Source organism: Lichenostomus cassidix, chromosome 3 (genome assembly GCF_008360975.1).
Source record: "Lichenostomus cassidix isolate B80296 chromosome 3, HeHo_3.0, whole genome shotgun sequence".
NCBI lineage: Eukaryota > Metazoa > Chordata > Aves > Passeriformes > Meliphagidae > Lichenostomus > Lichenostomus cassidix.
The window spans coordinates 51,603,141-51,617,485 of record NC_139483.1 but is presented as its reverse complement, the minus strand read 5'-3'; the positions used below and the strand labels follow the sequence as shown (position 1 = coordinate 51,617,485).

At 35.9% G+C, this 14,345-nt stretch overlaps 1 protein-coding gene across 2 annotated transcripts in view; it reads left to right on the top strand.

The window, feature by feature from the left end:
* Positions 1 to 14,345, top strand: part of TMEM181 (transmembrane protein 181) — a 36,303-nt gene that overhangs the window by 18,045 nt on the left and 3,913 nt on the right. For both annotated transcript variants that reach the window (XM_085055761.1, XM_085055762.1), the window contains exons 3-16: positions 127 to 182; positions 1,449 to 1,539; positions 2,093 to 2,211; positions 3,269 to 3,388; positions 5,307 to 5,387; positions 6,383 to 6,482; positions 7,208 to 7,338; positions 7,942 to 8,033; positions 9,081 to 9,138; positions 9,811 to 9,913; positions 10,009 to 10,060; positions 10,657 to 10,739; positions 11,819 to 11,908; positions 13,497 to 13,563. In XM_085055761.1, the coding sequence (XP_084911887.1) occupies positions 127 to 182; positions 1,449 to 1,539; positions 2,093 to 2,211; positions 3,269 to 3,388; positions 5,307 to 5,387; positions 6,383 to 6,482; positions 7,208 to 7,338; positions 7,942 to 8,033; positions 9,081 to 9,138; positions 9,811 to 9,913; positions 10,009 to 10,060; positions 10,657 to 10,739; positions 11,819 to 11,908; positions 13,497 to 13,563 (1,243 nt within the window). The remainder of the gene's footprint in view (positions 1 to 126; positions 183 to 1,448; positions 1,540 to 2,092; positions 2,212 to 3,268; positions 3,389 to 5,306; positions 5,388 to 6,382; positions 6,483 to 7,207; positions 7,339 to 7,941; positions 8,034 to 9,080; positions 9,139 to 9,810; positions 9,914 to 10,008; positions 10,061 to 10,656; positions 10,740 to 11,818; positions 11,909 to 13,496; positions 13,564 to 14,345) is intronic.

Here is a 14,345-nt window from a genome sequence, read left to right as displayed (position 1 = left end):
TTACCTGCTTTGCAGGGAGGTATTTTGTACAGTCCTTTGAAAACCTGTATTTATATCATGACTTATCAGTAATATGTGTGCTTCAATATTATTTTCTTCTTTCCTTCCTTCTTATCTATTGTGTAGGTCCTAATGTAATTGAAACTTCTGTGGCAAGAACTGACTTAAATAACAGCCTAAAGGTAACAGTTATTCAATTTTGTTGGATTATATGAATGACTTTATTTAATGTTAGTAATGTTAAGCAGTTCCCTCCATCCCCCCAGTTATTTTAAATGTTTAAACTTTTACTGCAGAATGTCTTAGTGTGGTGCTTTCCAGTTTGACACTGAGCATGCAATGTCATACTACCACTGTGTTATTTCATGAATGGCCCAGCAGTAATTTCTGGTCTCTTACTGTTGTAAGCAGGTCAGGTAGAGCATTCTGGGATGTTTCTGCACAGCAGTTTCTGATAAAGTAACATGTTTGTCCCTGGTGAATTAATGTTGGAGATTCTTGTGGGGGATTCAGAAGCAGAATTTTAGAAGATAAATTGAAAAACAACGCATTCACTGGCAACTAATGATAGCCCTCTTGTGATTCCCCTTTCTATTATCTGTGAAGGAATATTTCTTTTTCTTGTTAATTGTTCAGTGTCATGTGACCAAGACATGGGATCTGGCTTCCTAACAAGAACATTCACATTCATATTCTTAAAAGCTTTCATATTTTGGTTCTCAGTTCTTGGATTTTTGTTTCTGTTCACCATCAACCTAATATCTAAAGTATTTTTTGTGAAAATGCTAAAAAGGTTTTGTTGTGTGGTTTTTTTTTTAAAGTACATTTGCTTTATATACACTGGGACTTTTTTTTACCTACTAGTCGCCTATGTAAGTTTGGATTGATACAGTAATGGGGGTGGATTTTATTGTTTTAAAGCACATCTTGATTTCAAATTAGAGAAGTTTTTCCTGCATGTAGGTTTTATTTGTTGATGATATCTTTCATTCTTTTGAACTGAATGTGAGATTTTTTGAAAACTAATGGAAAATAGGGCTTTTTCTTGTAATTATAGTTGAACAAGTTTAAAACTGTGTAGCAGATGAAGGCCCACAAATCTGACTTTTGATGTAAAGTGCTAAAAATTATTTCCAATGTTCAGGCTAGGCCTCAGGATTTTGTTTTTCATATCTGAACTTTTCTGTTTTATTGCCACTGCTTCTATGGGCTTTAGATAGTTGTACCTTTCCTTACTTCAGTGCTGTGCATAATACATGTGCTGTTTAAGCTACTTGTCTGGAAGACTTCTATTTGAGCTGCTTATCACACTGTCTGCAGAGTAGCACATATAAATCTCTTCTGAAAGACATTGTCACAAATAATTAACATGCCTTTCATCCTTGTAGATGCAGATATGTCCTGTAACAGTATAATAGCTGGTGCTAACCTTGTGGGGTTTTTTACAGCTGAAGCCATTTAATTTAAGTTCACCACCACTGTCAACTTACAACCAGCAGCTGTGGCTGACCTGTGTAGTTGAGTTGGATCAGCACGATGGTGAGAAACTTACCTAATTCTCAGGAAACTACTACAGCAACCTGTCCATTGTATCTTTAATTTAATTTGTCACACAGGTGATCCTGTTGCTTTCTGGCTGTGGTTGGTGGGTTTTTTCTCTGCTATGCTTTTTTTTACCACTCCCTCCATAAAGACATGGCAGCACTGATTGAATTATAAGCAACAGGAATAGGGGAAAAGTTGTTTATTATTTCCGTGAAAACAGTATTAACTAGATAATCTGTGTATTTCCTTCTTCATTGTGGGGAGAATTAGATGTGTAGATTGTAATTATATTAATTTTTCAATAAAGCTTCCCTGTATATATGTGAGAAATACAGTATTAGTAATTGTTAATCTGTCAAGATTCAGTGCAGGGCTTGTGACTTACTGCCTATGTGTAAAAATACTGTACCCCTACTCTAGTAAAGTATAACTGAGTGAGTCTGAGTAGTATTTGGATAGCATATGTGTTTTAAACAGTTTTGGAACTCTGTTTGAGACTTCATTTCTGCACGTAGCAATAGATGAATATTTTCTGTTTTAATTACAGTATCCCTCAAGAAGAATGTGACTATGACAGTCAAAGTACTGGGAGTGGTGAAGGATGGAAGCACACCGTATGTTAACAACCAGGTTCACAATCGGACGAGATTACTCAGTTGTGCACAGGTAGGTACTTGCTTAAACAAAACTGGGAGGTAGTGCATTTTCTTTGAATCTGTTTGTGTGCATGCTACTTTAAATTGTAAATAAGAATGTGTCTGTTAAACACATCTCAGGAAAGACTCTACAGGACAGTTTCATTTATAATGACAGGCAGTAATGCTGACAAGATGACCTGTGTGTCATTTTTCTGTTTCCTTCTGTGACTTGTGTCTATTGCCTGTTAAAGAGCCCTCTTTCTTGTTAGAGTTGCTCTTTGTCAGTAAAGCAGTGGGTCCTGTTCATTCACCTAAACAGGTTTAGCAGTATTTAGCAGGGATGTTGTAGCAGAAGATTGTATATGGGGTTCCAGAGGAGAGAAAAATTCTTCTCCAACACTTTGCAGAGTCTGCTTGGAATCAGGTGGCAGCTGTGTTCTGAAAAAGACAGGTATTTTTTTGCCACTGTGAAGAAATACTTGGAGATTCTTGTGTCATTTTCACTGAAATTTTTGAGCTGAAAGACATCCAAAACAGCTTCTTGAGATGCAAATCCTTTAAGAAGGACATAGCTGAAGTTTTTTATGATAAGCATATATAGTAAATCAAATGTTTTGTTTTAATACAGGTATATGCACATGTTTATGAAATTTGCAGAAATTAGTTAATGGTACTCCATTAGATTTAGTTACACACAGCCAAGAGAGCAATGTACTTGGCTTTTCTCTTTCCTCCTGTAACTTTTAAAAATGAGTTAGTACAAGATAGCCTCATCTCACAAACTTGACTGACAGAGTTATTCAGATCCATCCTGATGCTTCAAGCAGTTGCTTTCACCAGCTTGAGTGAAAAGCTGGCCCTGGTTATTGTTCAGCCATTAATCCACCTGACTGACTTTATCAGTTTCTTCTCTCTGGTATCTTTCAAGAAAGTCTTGATCAGAATGATAGAGACTGGTGAGATATATATAACAAGTGTCATCAATATTGGACCATTTAGAAACAAATTCTCCAACCTATACTCACAGTGCATATTCTGGAATAATTTGAAGACTTCTATGTACTATTCTCTGTGTGTGTTCACAGAAATGCAGTGAAATCATTGTTGCTCACCTTGGCTACCTGAACTACACTCAGTACAACATATTTGTTAGCTTTGAAGACCTACACAAGTTAACGTACACCATCCAGAATATTACTTTCACAGTAAGTATAAAGCCTTATACTAGTAAAAGATGTCTCTTTAATGCTGTAGAAGTCTGCTTTAAAAATGGTAACAAAAAAGTATCTGATTTTTGAAGATAAATATAAAAAAAAAATCATAATTGTTTTTTCTGTCACTGCTAATGTCAGAGCTATTATAGTATTTACTGTTTATAAGGTTCTAGTCCAATTCTTTTAACTCTATGAGGAAAAACTTTCTCTCAGAACTCCTGCTGCTGTCTTCTGTTACAGATAAATTTAGTTGGATTCCTGAGAGGTATTTTTTACAATAGACAAGCTAGGTTAGAGCATCCAGTTTTCTGCATTTGCTTGTAGAGATGTTGCCTCTCTGAAATGTGGAACATTTTTCAGCTTTTCCAGGAGGTGTATCTGAATAAACAGAATTTTCCAGACTTTAGCAAAGTGGGGGCTGGAAAAGTTTAACAAACTCAAAGAAAAATGAAGAGATTTTTTGGGGGGGCAGGGGCTATGCTTATGAGGAAGACTTTTTTTTTTTTTTTGACCAAAACAAGCAGGTTACTAAAATAATCTCCAGTGGAATAACCGTCTCAGTTCATAGTGCTAAAGATTTCTTATAAAACACTTATATCATGTATATTGGTTGAGTCCAGAAAGAAATGTAGAAACATTTGCACTGGGAGAAAATGGAACTAAACCAAGTTTATAATGCAGGTTACTATGGTATGTTTACCTGTATACAGCATTCAGTGTGTCAGAGCAGGTAGCAAGCAAAAATTTTACTGTAAAGGAAAATATTTTTTAATATACTAAATTAACTTTCTAAATATCAATATTTTTAATATTCTCGTGCATAAAGCACATAATTGAAAATAAGATCTAAGGGGAGAAATACCCTAAGCTCACAACCCTTTATTTAGTTTGGATTTCAAACAGAACGAAGTGTTGGGTTATTTGTAGTTGTAGAGTTTATTATCTTGCTTTGTAGGCTGCCTTTAAGGCAGATGTGTGCAACCCCCCCAAAAACCCAACCCAAACTTTCCTGCAGCAACTGAAATTGTCAAATTTTTTTCATTATTACAGTTGTTAATGGTGATCTCAGTTGAAATCAATGGATTACCTTTTGCATAATAGGATTCTCTACATATAATTTTCGTTCTACATTTACAGTTTAAAAAGACAAGACAGAGCTTGACAGATTTAATACATTGAAAGGTAAAGCTTCTTGTTCAGATGAGCAGAGCATATGTTGTGCCAGGGAGTTTACATTTGAAAAATGGCTTCAGAAGCGTGCCAGGTATGAGATAAATGTCAAGAGAATAGAGTTTATGTTAGCTGATAAGTTATAATTAATATTTATGCCCTTCTAATAATTAGAGTAGAAGAAGGACTCTTTCCCTCTTAACCTACATAAAGATTTTTGTGTTTCTAGTAAGCTATTTATCCTTCCTTTACATGATTTTCTCTTTTTAACTTCTGAGACAAGTGAGTAAGCTTTAAGAAAACAAACCCCTTACAGGAAGTACCCCTGTACCTTATTGACCTCATCATAATCAATTTATGCACCTGACCTTGGTAATACAGAAGAACATACTGGATTTATGCATTTATTGGCACTCAGACTTTGATTGAAAGTGCAGTTGAAATCAATGAAGACTATCCTTTGTGTCCTGAGAATGCTTTAACATATGACAACACTGAGTATGTTTTGAAGTAGCAGGATGAAAGGGAAGCAAGGCTATTAGGCTGCTTTGCTTATCTTTTTATCAGATAGTCCTGTGGGTACAAATTTATCTTTCCATGATGACATAGTGGAATTTGGTTATGCCTTTAAATTTTGAAAAGCCACAGAACTTTTCACTATCTGCAGAAAGTGCTAATTATTGCTGTCATATGTAGACTATCAAAATATTTTTCATTGGGCTCTTCTGTTTTCTTGTAGTGGAAGACCTATAATCCAACTTTTTCACAAGTGGAAATATGGTTCCGATTTGTCTTTGTAGTTCTTACTTTTATGGTCACGGTAAGATTTTGTTTCAGCTTTTCTGGAGTTTATTATAGAGGCAGCTGATAAAACTGCTCTGTAGTGCTGTGTTTAATAATTTTACCCCAGACAGCAAAGTTGACATATCACTGAATGGGTGCAAAAACATTTATGAAATACTTATGTAGTTGCTGCTTTTATGTTTTTACAATTGGTATTGAAGGGACATTAAGAAAATAGGATAAATGAAAAAACTTGTTTTTCTAAACTCTGGTTTTGGATTAAACAGAAAAAATTCTGCTTAGACAAAGAAAATTGTGATGGGATACTAAAAAAGTTTTTTTTTGCAGTGTAGGTAGGCTCAGGCTTTGCAATAGGATGGCTAGAGTGTGGGCTGGTTGTCTCTCAGAATAAGCAAAACCCATTTGAGTATGTCCTCTTTCTAACTTTAAAGTTATCTCTGCCTTGAGTGTGAGGATTGGCCAGATGATCTCCAGAGGTCCCTTACAACCTCAATTATGCCATGATTTAGATCATGTCTCCTTTCTAACCTGTCACGGCTCCTGGAAAAGAAGAGTTTGGAAAAAACCAACATAAAATCTAAAATACTGAATTTTCAGAGTAAGGACACCAAAGTATTGCACACTTGCACAGCATTTTTCTCACAGATGATGTTGCTCAGCAGGTAACTGTGAATATGAAATGCACACTCACCTTTTTAAAAAGTGAGTTTAAGTGGAAGTTTTTGAAAGTGTGTGGCCAGTAATGAGGCAACATTTTTTTTTCACACATTGTTGATTTTTTTGTACTGGCTGGTTTACTTCTCCTTTTGCTTGAGAAATTAAGTAATTTGCATTGGGTTCAGCAAGCAATCTTGAAGTAGAAACTATGAGACCTGACTCTCGTTTTACAGGGCTCTCAGTGGCAAAGACCTCATGAAGTAGCCTTTGAAATGTGCTGTGTTCTCTTTTAGCTCTGGTTAAACCATTTAAGGCTGTATTCCTTCCTTAAAAATTGTTGTTGTTGTTTTACAGTGTATGTTTGCACATTCCCTGAGGAAATTCTCCATGAGAGACTGGGGTATTGAACAGAAATGGATGTCCATCCTACTTCCTCTCTTGCTACTTTACAATGGTACTTGAATCCTAGAATTTTTAGAAAGGTTCCCTTCTAAAAAAGAAATTAAAAAATACCCCAGAAATAGAAGGCAAAATGGAATTTCTCCTTGAACTTATAAGCAGCTGTTTATAAGGCTTCCGTAAATTAAATTAAAACAAACTAACCCTTTCCAGGCATAGCAAATTCAAGGGCATAATGAGTGGGTTGATTTCATTCTTCTCAGTCACATGAATGTCAACTATTTGTTTAAAGCTCTGATTGGAATAGGTGCCTACCATCCTGATTGTCTGTCAGTTTCTGTTTGTCTGCTGCGTCATTTCTCTGTTTTTCAGGTACTCACACTTTAACTAAAAATAAAGGCTAATTTTAGTCCTGTAAAACACATCAAATTCTAGCACTTTCTAGCAGTGCCAAAAGAATAGTTGCATCTTAGTCATTGTATAGTAATTTTTCATGTCATCATCATTAACTGTGGTGTAGTAGAAAGTCTAATAAAACCTGAAATCTAGAAATGTTGACAACCATTTGAGATTATTTCTGCGGTAGAGAGGATTGTTGCTGGAGGCACCATCTTTTTAATTTCTTTAAAATAAAGCAAACTTCAGTTTCATTTACTGGTGTAATTTGAAAAATCTAGGTGTTTTGTGTCCCACTGAAGGTAGATTCTGCTTTACTTTTCATAATGAAAGGCCTTTTAATCTCTGTTTAACTTTTTTTTTTTTTTTCTTCTTTTCTAACAGATCCATTTTTCCCCCTTTCTTTTCTGGTGAACAGCTGGTTTCCTGGAATGCTGGATGATCTATTCCAGTCACTGTTTCTTTGTGCACTGTTGTTGTTCTGGCTTTGTGTCTACCACGGTATAAGAGTACAGGTAAGGGATGCAACAGTGCCTTCCACTTGTTGAGGAGACAGGACTTGTTTTGTTCAGTTCTCTCAAAAGGTGACAAAAATGAAACAAAATTTTTACAAACATTTTACAGACATTTATTCATTAAGTAAAAAATGACTTACAAAGCTTTGGAGTTAAAATAATTTATGGTGAAGTACATTGTTTTGAGTCTACCAAACCCAAAGGAAGTAGATGGAACAGTCTTCAGAATTATGATGCTGTTATTCTTTGTTCTTGCTTGAAGAGTTTTGGTATTGTACATGGTAGTTGATTGGTTTTTTTAACTACTTCAAAGTGCTGTATAAAAGAAATTCTGGAGCCTATTCCTGTATTTGCATTATCAGTGAAACATGTGGGACCTTATAAATAGGATGCTCCAACTCTACTTCATCTTATTAACACAAATGATGATATAATATAATCTCTAATCACCTGTGCAGGATAAAAATACTGAAGATGAGTCTCTTAATCCAGTTCATGTTGAGTGAGACAAAGATGATAGTTATTTTATTCTGTTAAGAATGAATAAAATCTCCAATGTGGGTTCACACACTATTGTTCACCACACTATTGTTTTCTCAACAGGGGGAAAGGAAGTGCTTAACTTTCTATCTGCCCAAATTCTTTATTGTTGGACTATTGTGGCTGGCCTCTGTTACACTGGGAATATGGCAAACGTAAGTAATTTTAAATGTAGTGCACAAGTATGAGCTGAGAGTGTTCAAGAATGAGAAGATTGTTTATAACTAGTATTTGTTTCTTAATGCTCTGATTGTGATACAGGAATGGAGTTCAAATGGTTACATCTTTCTGTTCTGCAAACTGTGACTGATTGGAAAACAATTCTCTGTGGACAACCTAGTAGTAAAGAATTTAATGAATCAGAGTGCGATCTAGAAATAACTACTTTGTCATTATGTTATGGCTCCCTACAAGAATCACTCCAGTGCTATGTCTGAATTAGTTTTTAGTATCTGAAGCAAAAGTTTCTCTGTAGTTAACTATGACATAGTTTGACCAGGCTTTCTTGACTATTAAACCTGCACAATTGGTACTGATATGGCTTAGTCAAGCAATGCTGTCTCTACTCAAAACTGGCCTTTTGCTTGGTGTAGTGGTACTCCCTTTTTTCCAATTTGTTCTGTTAACATAAAGCTGTCACTCTTCCCCACCCAGAAAACTTAATCCATTTTAGTGCATTTGCAGTTTCTGTACAGTTTTTGTCTCAAGTGTTCACCTCTTATTTTTTCTCTCGGAAGGAAGATATATTCTAACCTTCTCCTTTCCACTGTGCATTGTTGAAAGCATGCAGTTGCAGGAAATGCTTGTGCTATTAGTAGAATTGCTGTGAGGGAAGGCCTCATGCCACAGTTTTCTAAGGATAAACTGTAAACACTGTAAAGAAACTGTAAACACTGGATCCTGAAGACTTTTGGGAATTTACAAGATAGGCATTTTCTAAAAAACAAGGGGGGACATTAAACATGATCACAGTTTAGATCCTCCATATTTCTTCAAATTTAATTTGCTATATATGGTAAATTGTTGTGACTCCATTGGAATTAATGGCATTGCACCAACTTACACAGCCAAATCCTTTTGTTATAAACTCTCTATAGTAACCTTAAACCTTTTCTTTGTTAGTGGGTTTCTTGGTCAGTATGTCTTTTTAACATTGTCTGGATTTGTGCATGTACCACTTTTTAATTTTGAATCTTTTCTAGCGTTAATGAAGTACATGATCCTACATATCAGTACAGGGTTGACACAGGTAATTTCCAGGTAAGTAAAAAATGTCATCTTGCTGTCCAATTGTTAGGTACAGTTGGGCAATATAAGGAGATTTGGGATTTTTTCTTCTATAAAAATCTATAAAACAGTTTAGAAAATAGAAAATGGTAGTCAGATGGTCTTACTCTGACCAGAGTACTTTTGGTTTTGCTTTAGATCATTCATAGACCATACTGAGAAGATCTATCCCATTGAGAAAAGTAAATTGTCTTACAAATCTGGAGACTAAACACCACAAGTTTAGTCACAGACTTGACGGTTGGGATTGAAATAAAAATTTTTAAGTCTGTTATTAAGCCAGTTTTTACATCGTAACTCCCACCAAGGTCCCCTACCAAGTAAATTTCAGAGTTTCTTGTTGTAAAGGAAGAGTTGATGTACATGGGTCCTTGTATTGTTCTTGGGAGCTGTGCTGTTAGAAAATTACTGAGATTCAGCCAACTCTGAAGTCGGTTAACAAAATCCTGGCTTCTATTAAGCATCCTTTCTTTACATTCCCCAAAAACCTACCTGAATGTATCATCATCCTTGTTTCATGAGCCTACTTTCCCTGTGTAAGTGGACCATTCTATGTTGTGCTTTTGGGAACTAGTGATTTGTATTGACAGAAGAAGGAATAGATGAAATATTATTTAATAATAAAACTTAACACTTTTTTAATAGGGAATGAAAATCTTCTTCCTTGTGGTGGCAACCACATACATTCTCTACCTTTTGTTCCTGATAGTGAGGGCATGCTCAGAACTTCGAAACATGCCTTATGTTGGTAAGGAATATTTCTTTTGATTCTTTCCAAACAGGCTTGTTTCTTCTAATGTAGGTGTAAATTCACTAATAACAATTTTTCTCAATCTTTTTCAGATCTCAGGTTAAAATTCTTGACTGCATTAACCTTTGTAGTGCTTGTCATTAGGTAAGGATTTTCAAAATACATTTGTCAGTACTGTAACTTTTCTAATCTTTTTCTCAGGGCTTTGAATACATTTTGTTGTTAATAAAATAGTTAATGAAACTGAAGAATGCCTTTTGATATTATTATGATGGCAAACATTTCTTAATTTTTTAACCCTTCTTAAGGCTTTTTGAGCTAACTTTATATCGTTTCAATTACCGTGGCAGTGCACTACAAGATTTAGAAGTTCACTTGGCAGACCTCTTCTGGAGCTTTGTAAGCTTCACTTAATCAAAGCAGAAGTTTACAGTTAGTTTCTTACATTATTGTTAATACCTGTTTTCCCCACACCAAGCTGTTATTTCAAATTGCTGTTGACTATTGGATTGCCTGTAGTGGACAAAATCTGAAGATTTCTGCTTCTCTCAGCTGAGTGCTGACTTTTAATCACAAAATAATCATTCTTAGTTTAGAACTAGGAAAGCAAATGTATCTTAAAATAAATGGTCAGCATGTTCACATAATTATTCTCTCATATACTCTTCTATCAAACTACTATTTTAATTTTGCAGCCTTAGGACACAGTACACCTATATGCTTTATTTTTTTCTCCACAGCATTGTTATACTCTACCTGCGCTTTGGAGCACAAGTTCTACAGGACAACTTTGTTGCTGAGCTGTCAACTCATTATCAGAATTATATCCTTGTGTTGTGATACTGCTCATGTAGGAATGTCAATCTGTTTTCATGCACAAGGTACTTTAAAATGATGTACCTGAAACTGAGACCTTTGACTTCTAGGTGGACTTTTGAAATGGAGTCTGTTTTGTTTGAGATTTCCTGTCAGCATTTTGTAAGGCTCTTAGTAAAGGTTATGACTTAGACAGTCTCAGTCTAATGTGTCCACATCACATGAATCACAGCTACCTTTGATATTCTCCTGGTGCATACCTAAGTAATTTTAATTAAATGTTATTGCAAATTAGGCTGTATTTGCTGCCTCAGTTGTTTGCTCTATACTTACCAGTTGTCATGGGGCGTACTAAAATATGAGAAATTAATAGTTATGAAGTAGCTGAAAATGCATCTGTGTATTGGTCCAAGTCTACATGTGATATAGGTCACAACAGAGAATTTAAGTGGGTTGGGAGAGACTATTTCTGATGTCTGTTGGCAAAAGGATTATGACCTGTATTCCTGGCCCTGAACCATGAGATCCTAATTCATGCTACTTTCCGAGAGTGCTTGTGTGACTGTAGCTGCTCTGGTTACTGATCAGCTTAGGTATGAGGTGGGAGGTAGGAGAAAACAATATGTAAAGCCTTCAGTATTGTCACAACAAGATGGCAAGAAGCCATCTTCAGAGCTCTATGCACACATAGTCCTTTCTCCTTCCTTCTTAATCACTGTGCCAAGGAAGAACTTTTTAAAAAAGAAACCAAACAAAACTCACCTGAACACCCAACATACTCTTTCTTTCAGCACTGAAGGCAGAACTATTTGATTGACCATGCACTCCACTGCTCAAGACAGACTGTACCTCAGCAAATGTTACTTATATTAGAGCTTTGTTTTCAGTGGGAGATTTACTTGAAGTAGCTTGACAATATTAGTTGTCATTGAATTTAAAACATCTGTTTTGTTTAGCTATTCATGCTCTCAAACTTCAGTAAGGTAAACATTATTTCCATTGAAACAGCCTGTGTATGGGTTTGGTCTTGTTCCCAAAGTTAATGTGTATGGAACTATATTGAGCAATATCCTTGACACTTACTACCAGCAGAATTCTTATCATTTTATGGTTTATTGAACTTTTATCTCTACACATTAGCCTTTGTGTATTCCCCCTCGAAGAATGCACTATATGGTAAGTGTGAGCCGTTGTCTGACAAACTTGGATGACCAGAGCTGCTGTATTAGCAGATGCTGTGCAATGTCTTTGTATTTTGGTTGTCTCATTACTGTTCCATTTGCTTTAACATAAGCAGAAGCTGCACTGCCCCCGAGCAAATTAGTATAGGAAATACGAAGGTACACATAAAATGTAAGCTACTGATTAGCTAGGCTTGAATTTTTTTGTGCACTTAGATCAAGCTTGCAGTCAGTATGGTGTTTGCATGTGATGCACCAACCTTTGAAGTGACTCATGGACAGTCCTTAAGGAACAACATCACTTCTTTTGTACTTTGTTCTAACAAAAGTTAATACATTGGCATGCTGGCAAACTGGACTCTGAAACTGGTAACATGCTGTTGGAAAAGTAGGAGTGAAACTGATCTCTATTATGGGAGGAATTTTGGAGAACTTGCTATGGGGAGGGCTGCACAGGGCCCATGTAAAGGGAGATAAAGGATTGAATCACTGGCACTTCTCTTTTTGCATTCCTGTAGAGAATACAGTCTGACTTACATGACAATTATAAAACATTTCCCTCTCTAACAGATAAAGATCTTTAAAATAAATGCACTGAGTACATTCTCTGCTTTAAGTATTCTGTTCAAGATGCAGAACCACAGAAGAGCCCAGGTTGGAAGGGACCTGGAAAGATGCTGCAGTCCAATGTTTCATGGGAAAGAAGGCCTAAATGAGGTTATCTAGCAGCCTGTCCAATTGTATCTTGTATGCTGAGAGCATGCAGGGGGAAGGCACTCAATAGTGGAGCTGGTCCTTTCTCTAAACTTTTTAGAGTTGAGATGGACAGAACTGTTACAGAAAAAATGCTATTTTGCCATCCCGAATGGAAAGAACTGGCTGGATACAGAAATATTTGAAAACCTTCTGCTGGGTTGCAGAAATATTTGTTTATATACAGCAGAAGGTAAAAGGCTGCCAGGAAAAAGATGCTCTGGCAAATTGCTAGATTGAATGTTACTTGCATATAACTATGAACTACAGCTCAGCAGCACAGATTATGCAAGAAATGAAGGCCTTAAAACAAGCTAGAGGGAATTGTCATAAATAGCCATTGGAAAGTATGTGTTTCATCTCACCATAAAGGTTCAAGTCTTTCCTTCATCTCTTAAAAGGATAGAAAATAACTGGATAATCACTGATGTGCAGTCAAGGGATTCCAACTTTAGTGCACTGTTTTGTAGCTTAAAAATAACTAAGGAGTGTGCTTTTTAAATATATACAAAATTTTGATTAAGAATAATGAGTTTATGTGCATGTTGAAATATGATACAATAAATTGCACAGGGAGGAAATCCAACTTAAACAACATAGAGAATATCTATCTAAAAAGGAGATAATTATGTCATCCCTTTAGCTCTTAAGAACACCATAATTATGTGGCTGAGAACTAAAGGAGAGAATTCCTGTTTGGATATAGTTTTGTTAACTATGGTTGTGACTGCCTTGAAAGTTGTTGTGTCTGTTGCTACAGTGTTGAGTTAGAACTCCAGTCACCTTTCTATATTTGACACACTAAAACAACCCTTATTTGTAATTTCCAGAATCACAATTGAAAGACAATCCTGCGTTTTCTATGCTGAATGATTCAGATGACGATGTGATTTATGGGTAAGATTAAAATACCTATGGAGAGTTACTTCTGGTGTGTCACTTTTGTAATATTCTTTTACATATTTTTATATTAATTAAGCGAAGGGTTAGTGAAAGTTTTCTGCCTGAAGAACAGAAATGTAGCCTTTTCTGAAACAAATACAATGAGAATGCATGTTGTTTTTTCTTTTTTTTTGGTTTCTAAAAGGGATTGCCATGACACTGATACAAACAGGTAAGAAAGTATTACGATGCTGGTAAGTCATAGAGTAAAAGCAGCAAGAGCTGTGAAATGAAAGGGCTTTCTTTTTATACTGGGAAGGACAGCAGGAGTCAGGTGGAATTAGGAAAGAGGCAGCTCATAGGTAAATGCTTCAGGGATAGAGAATGGTGCTTCTTAAGTCTCCAGCACTTACTGAATTAAGAATAATCAAGTCTAGCAAAACTTCCTTGACTTGTGTGATTTTATGTAATATATGAATTATCGTAGCAGCTGAAACCTATCAGATGTGTCTGTGCTGGACACTGAAACACACCCATTACCTGCCCTTGATGTTTTCACCTCTTACTAAGGATGCTGAAGTGGCTGCAACAGTGAGGATGGGACCAACACTGCACTAACCTGAACCATGCTTGGATAGCTTGCCTTTGGTTAGTTAGATGAGTAGTGGTAGTGCCAGCTTGCTTCTAAGCAAATCCGTGTGGAAAAAGGCTTTCACTGGAATAACTTTTATTACACATTGTCTTCTGGAGAAAATCTGTATATGTTGTTTATAGCTCCCACAAGGAAGAAAAACAGA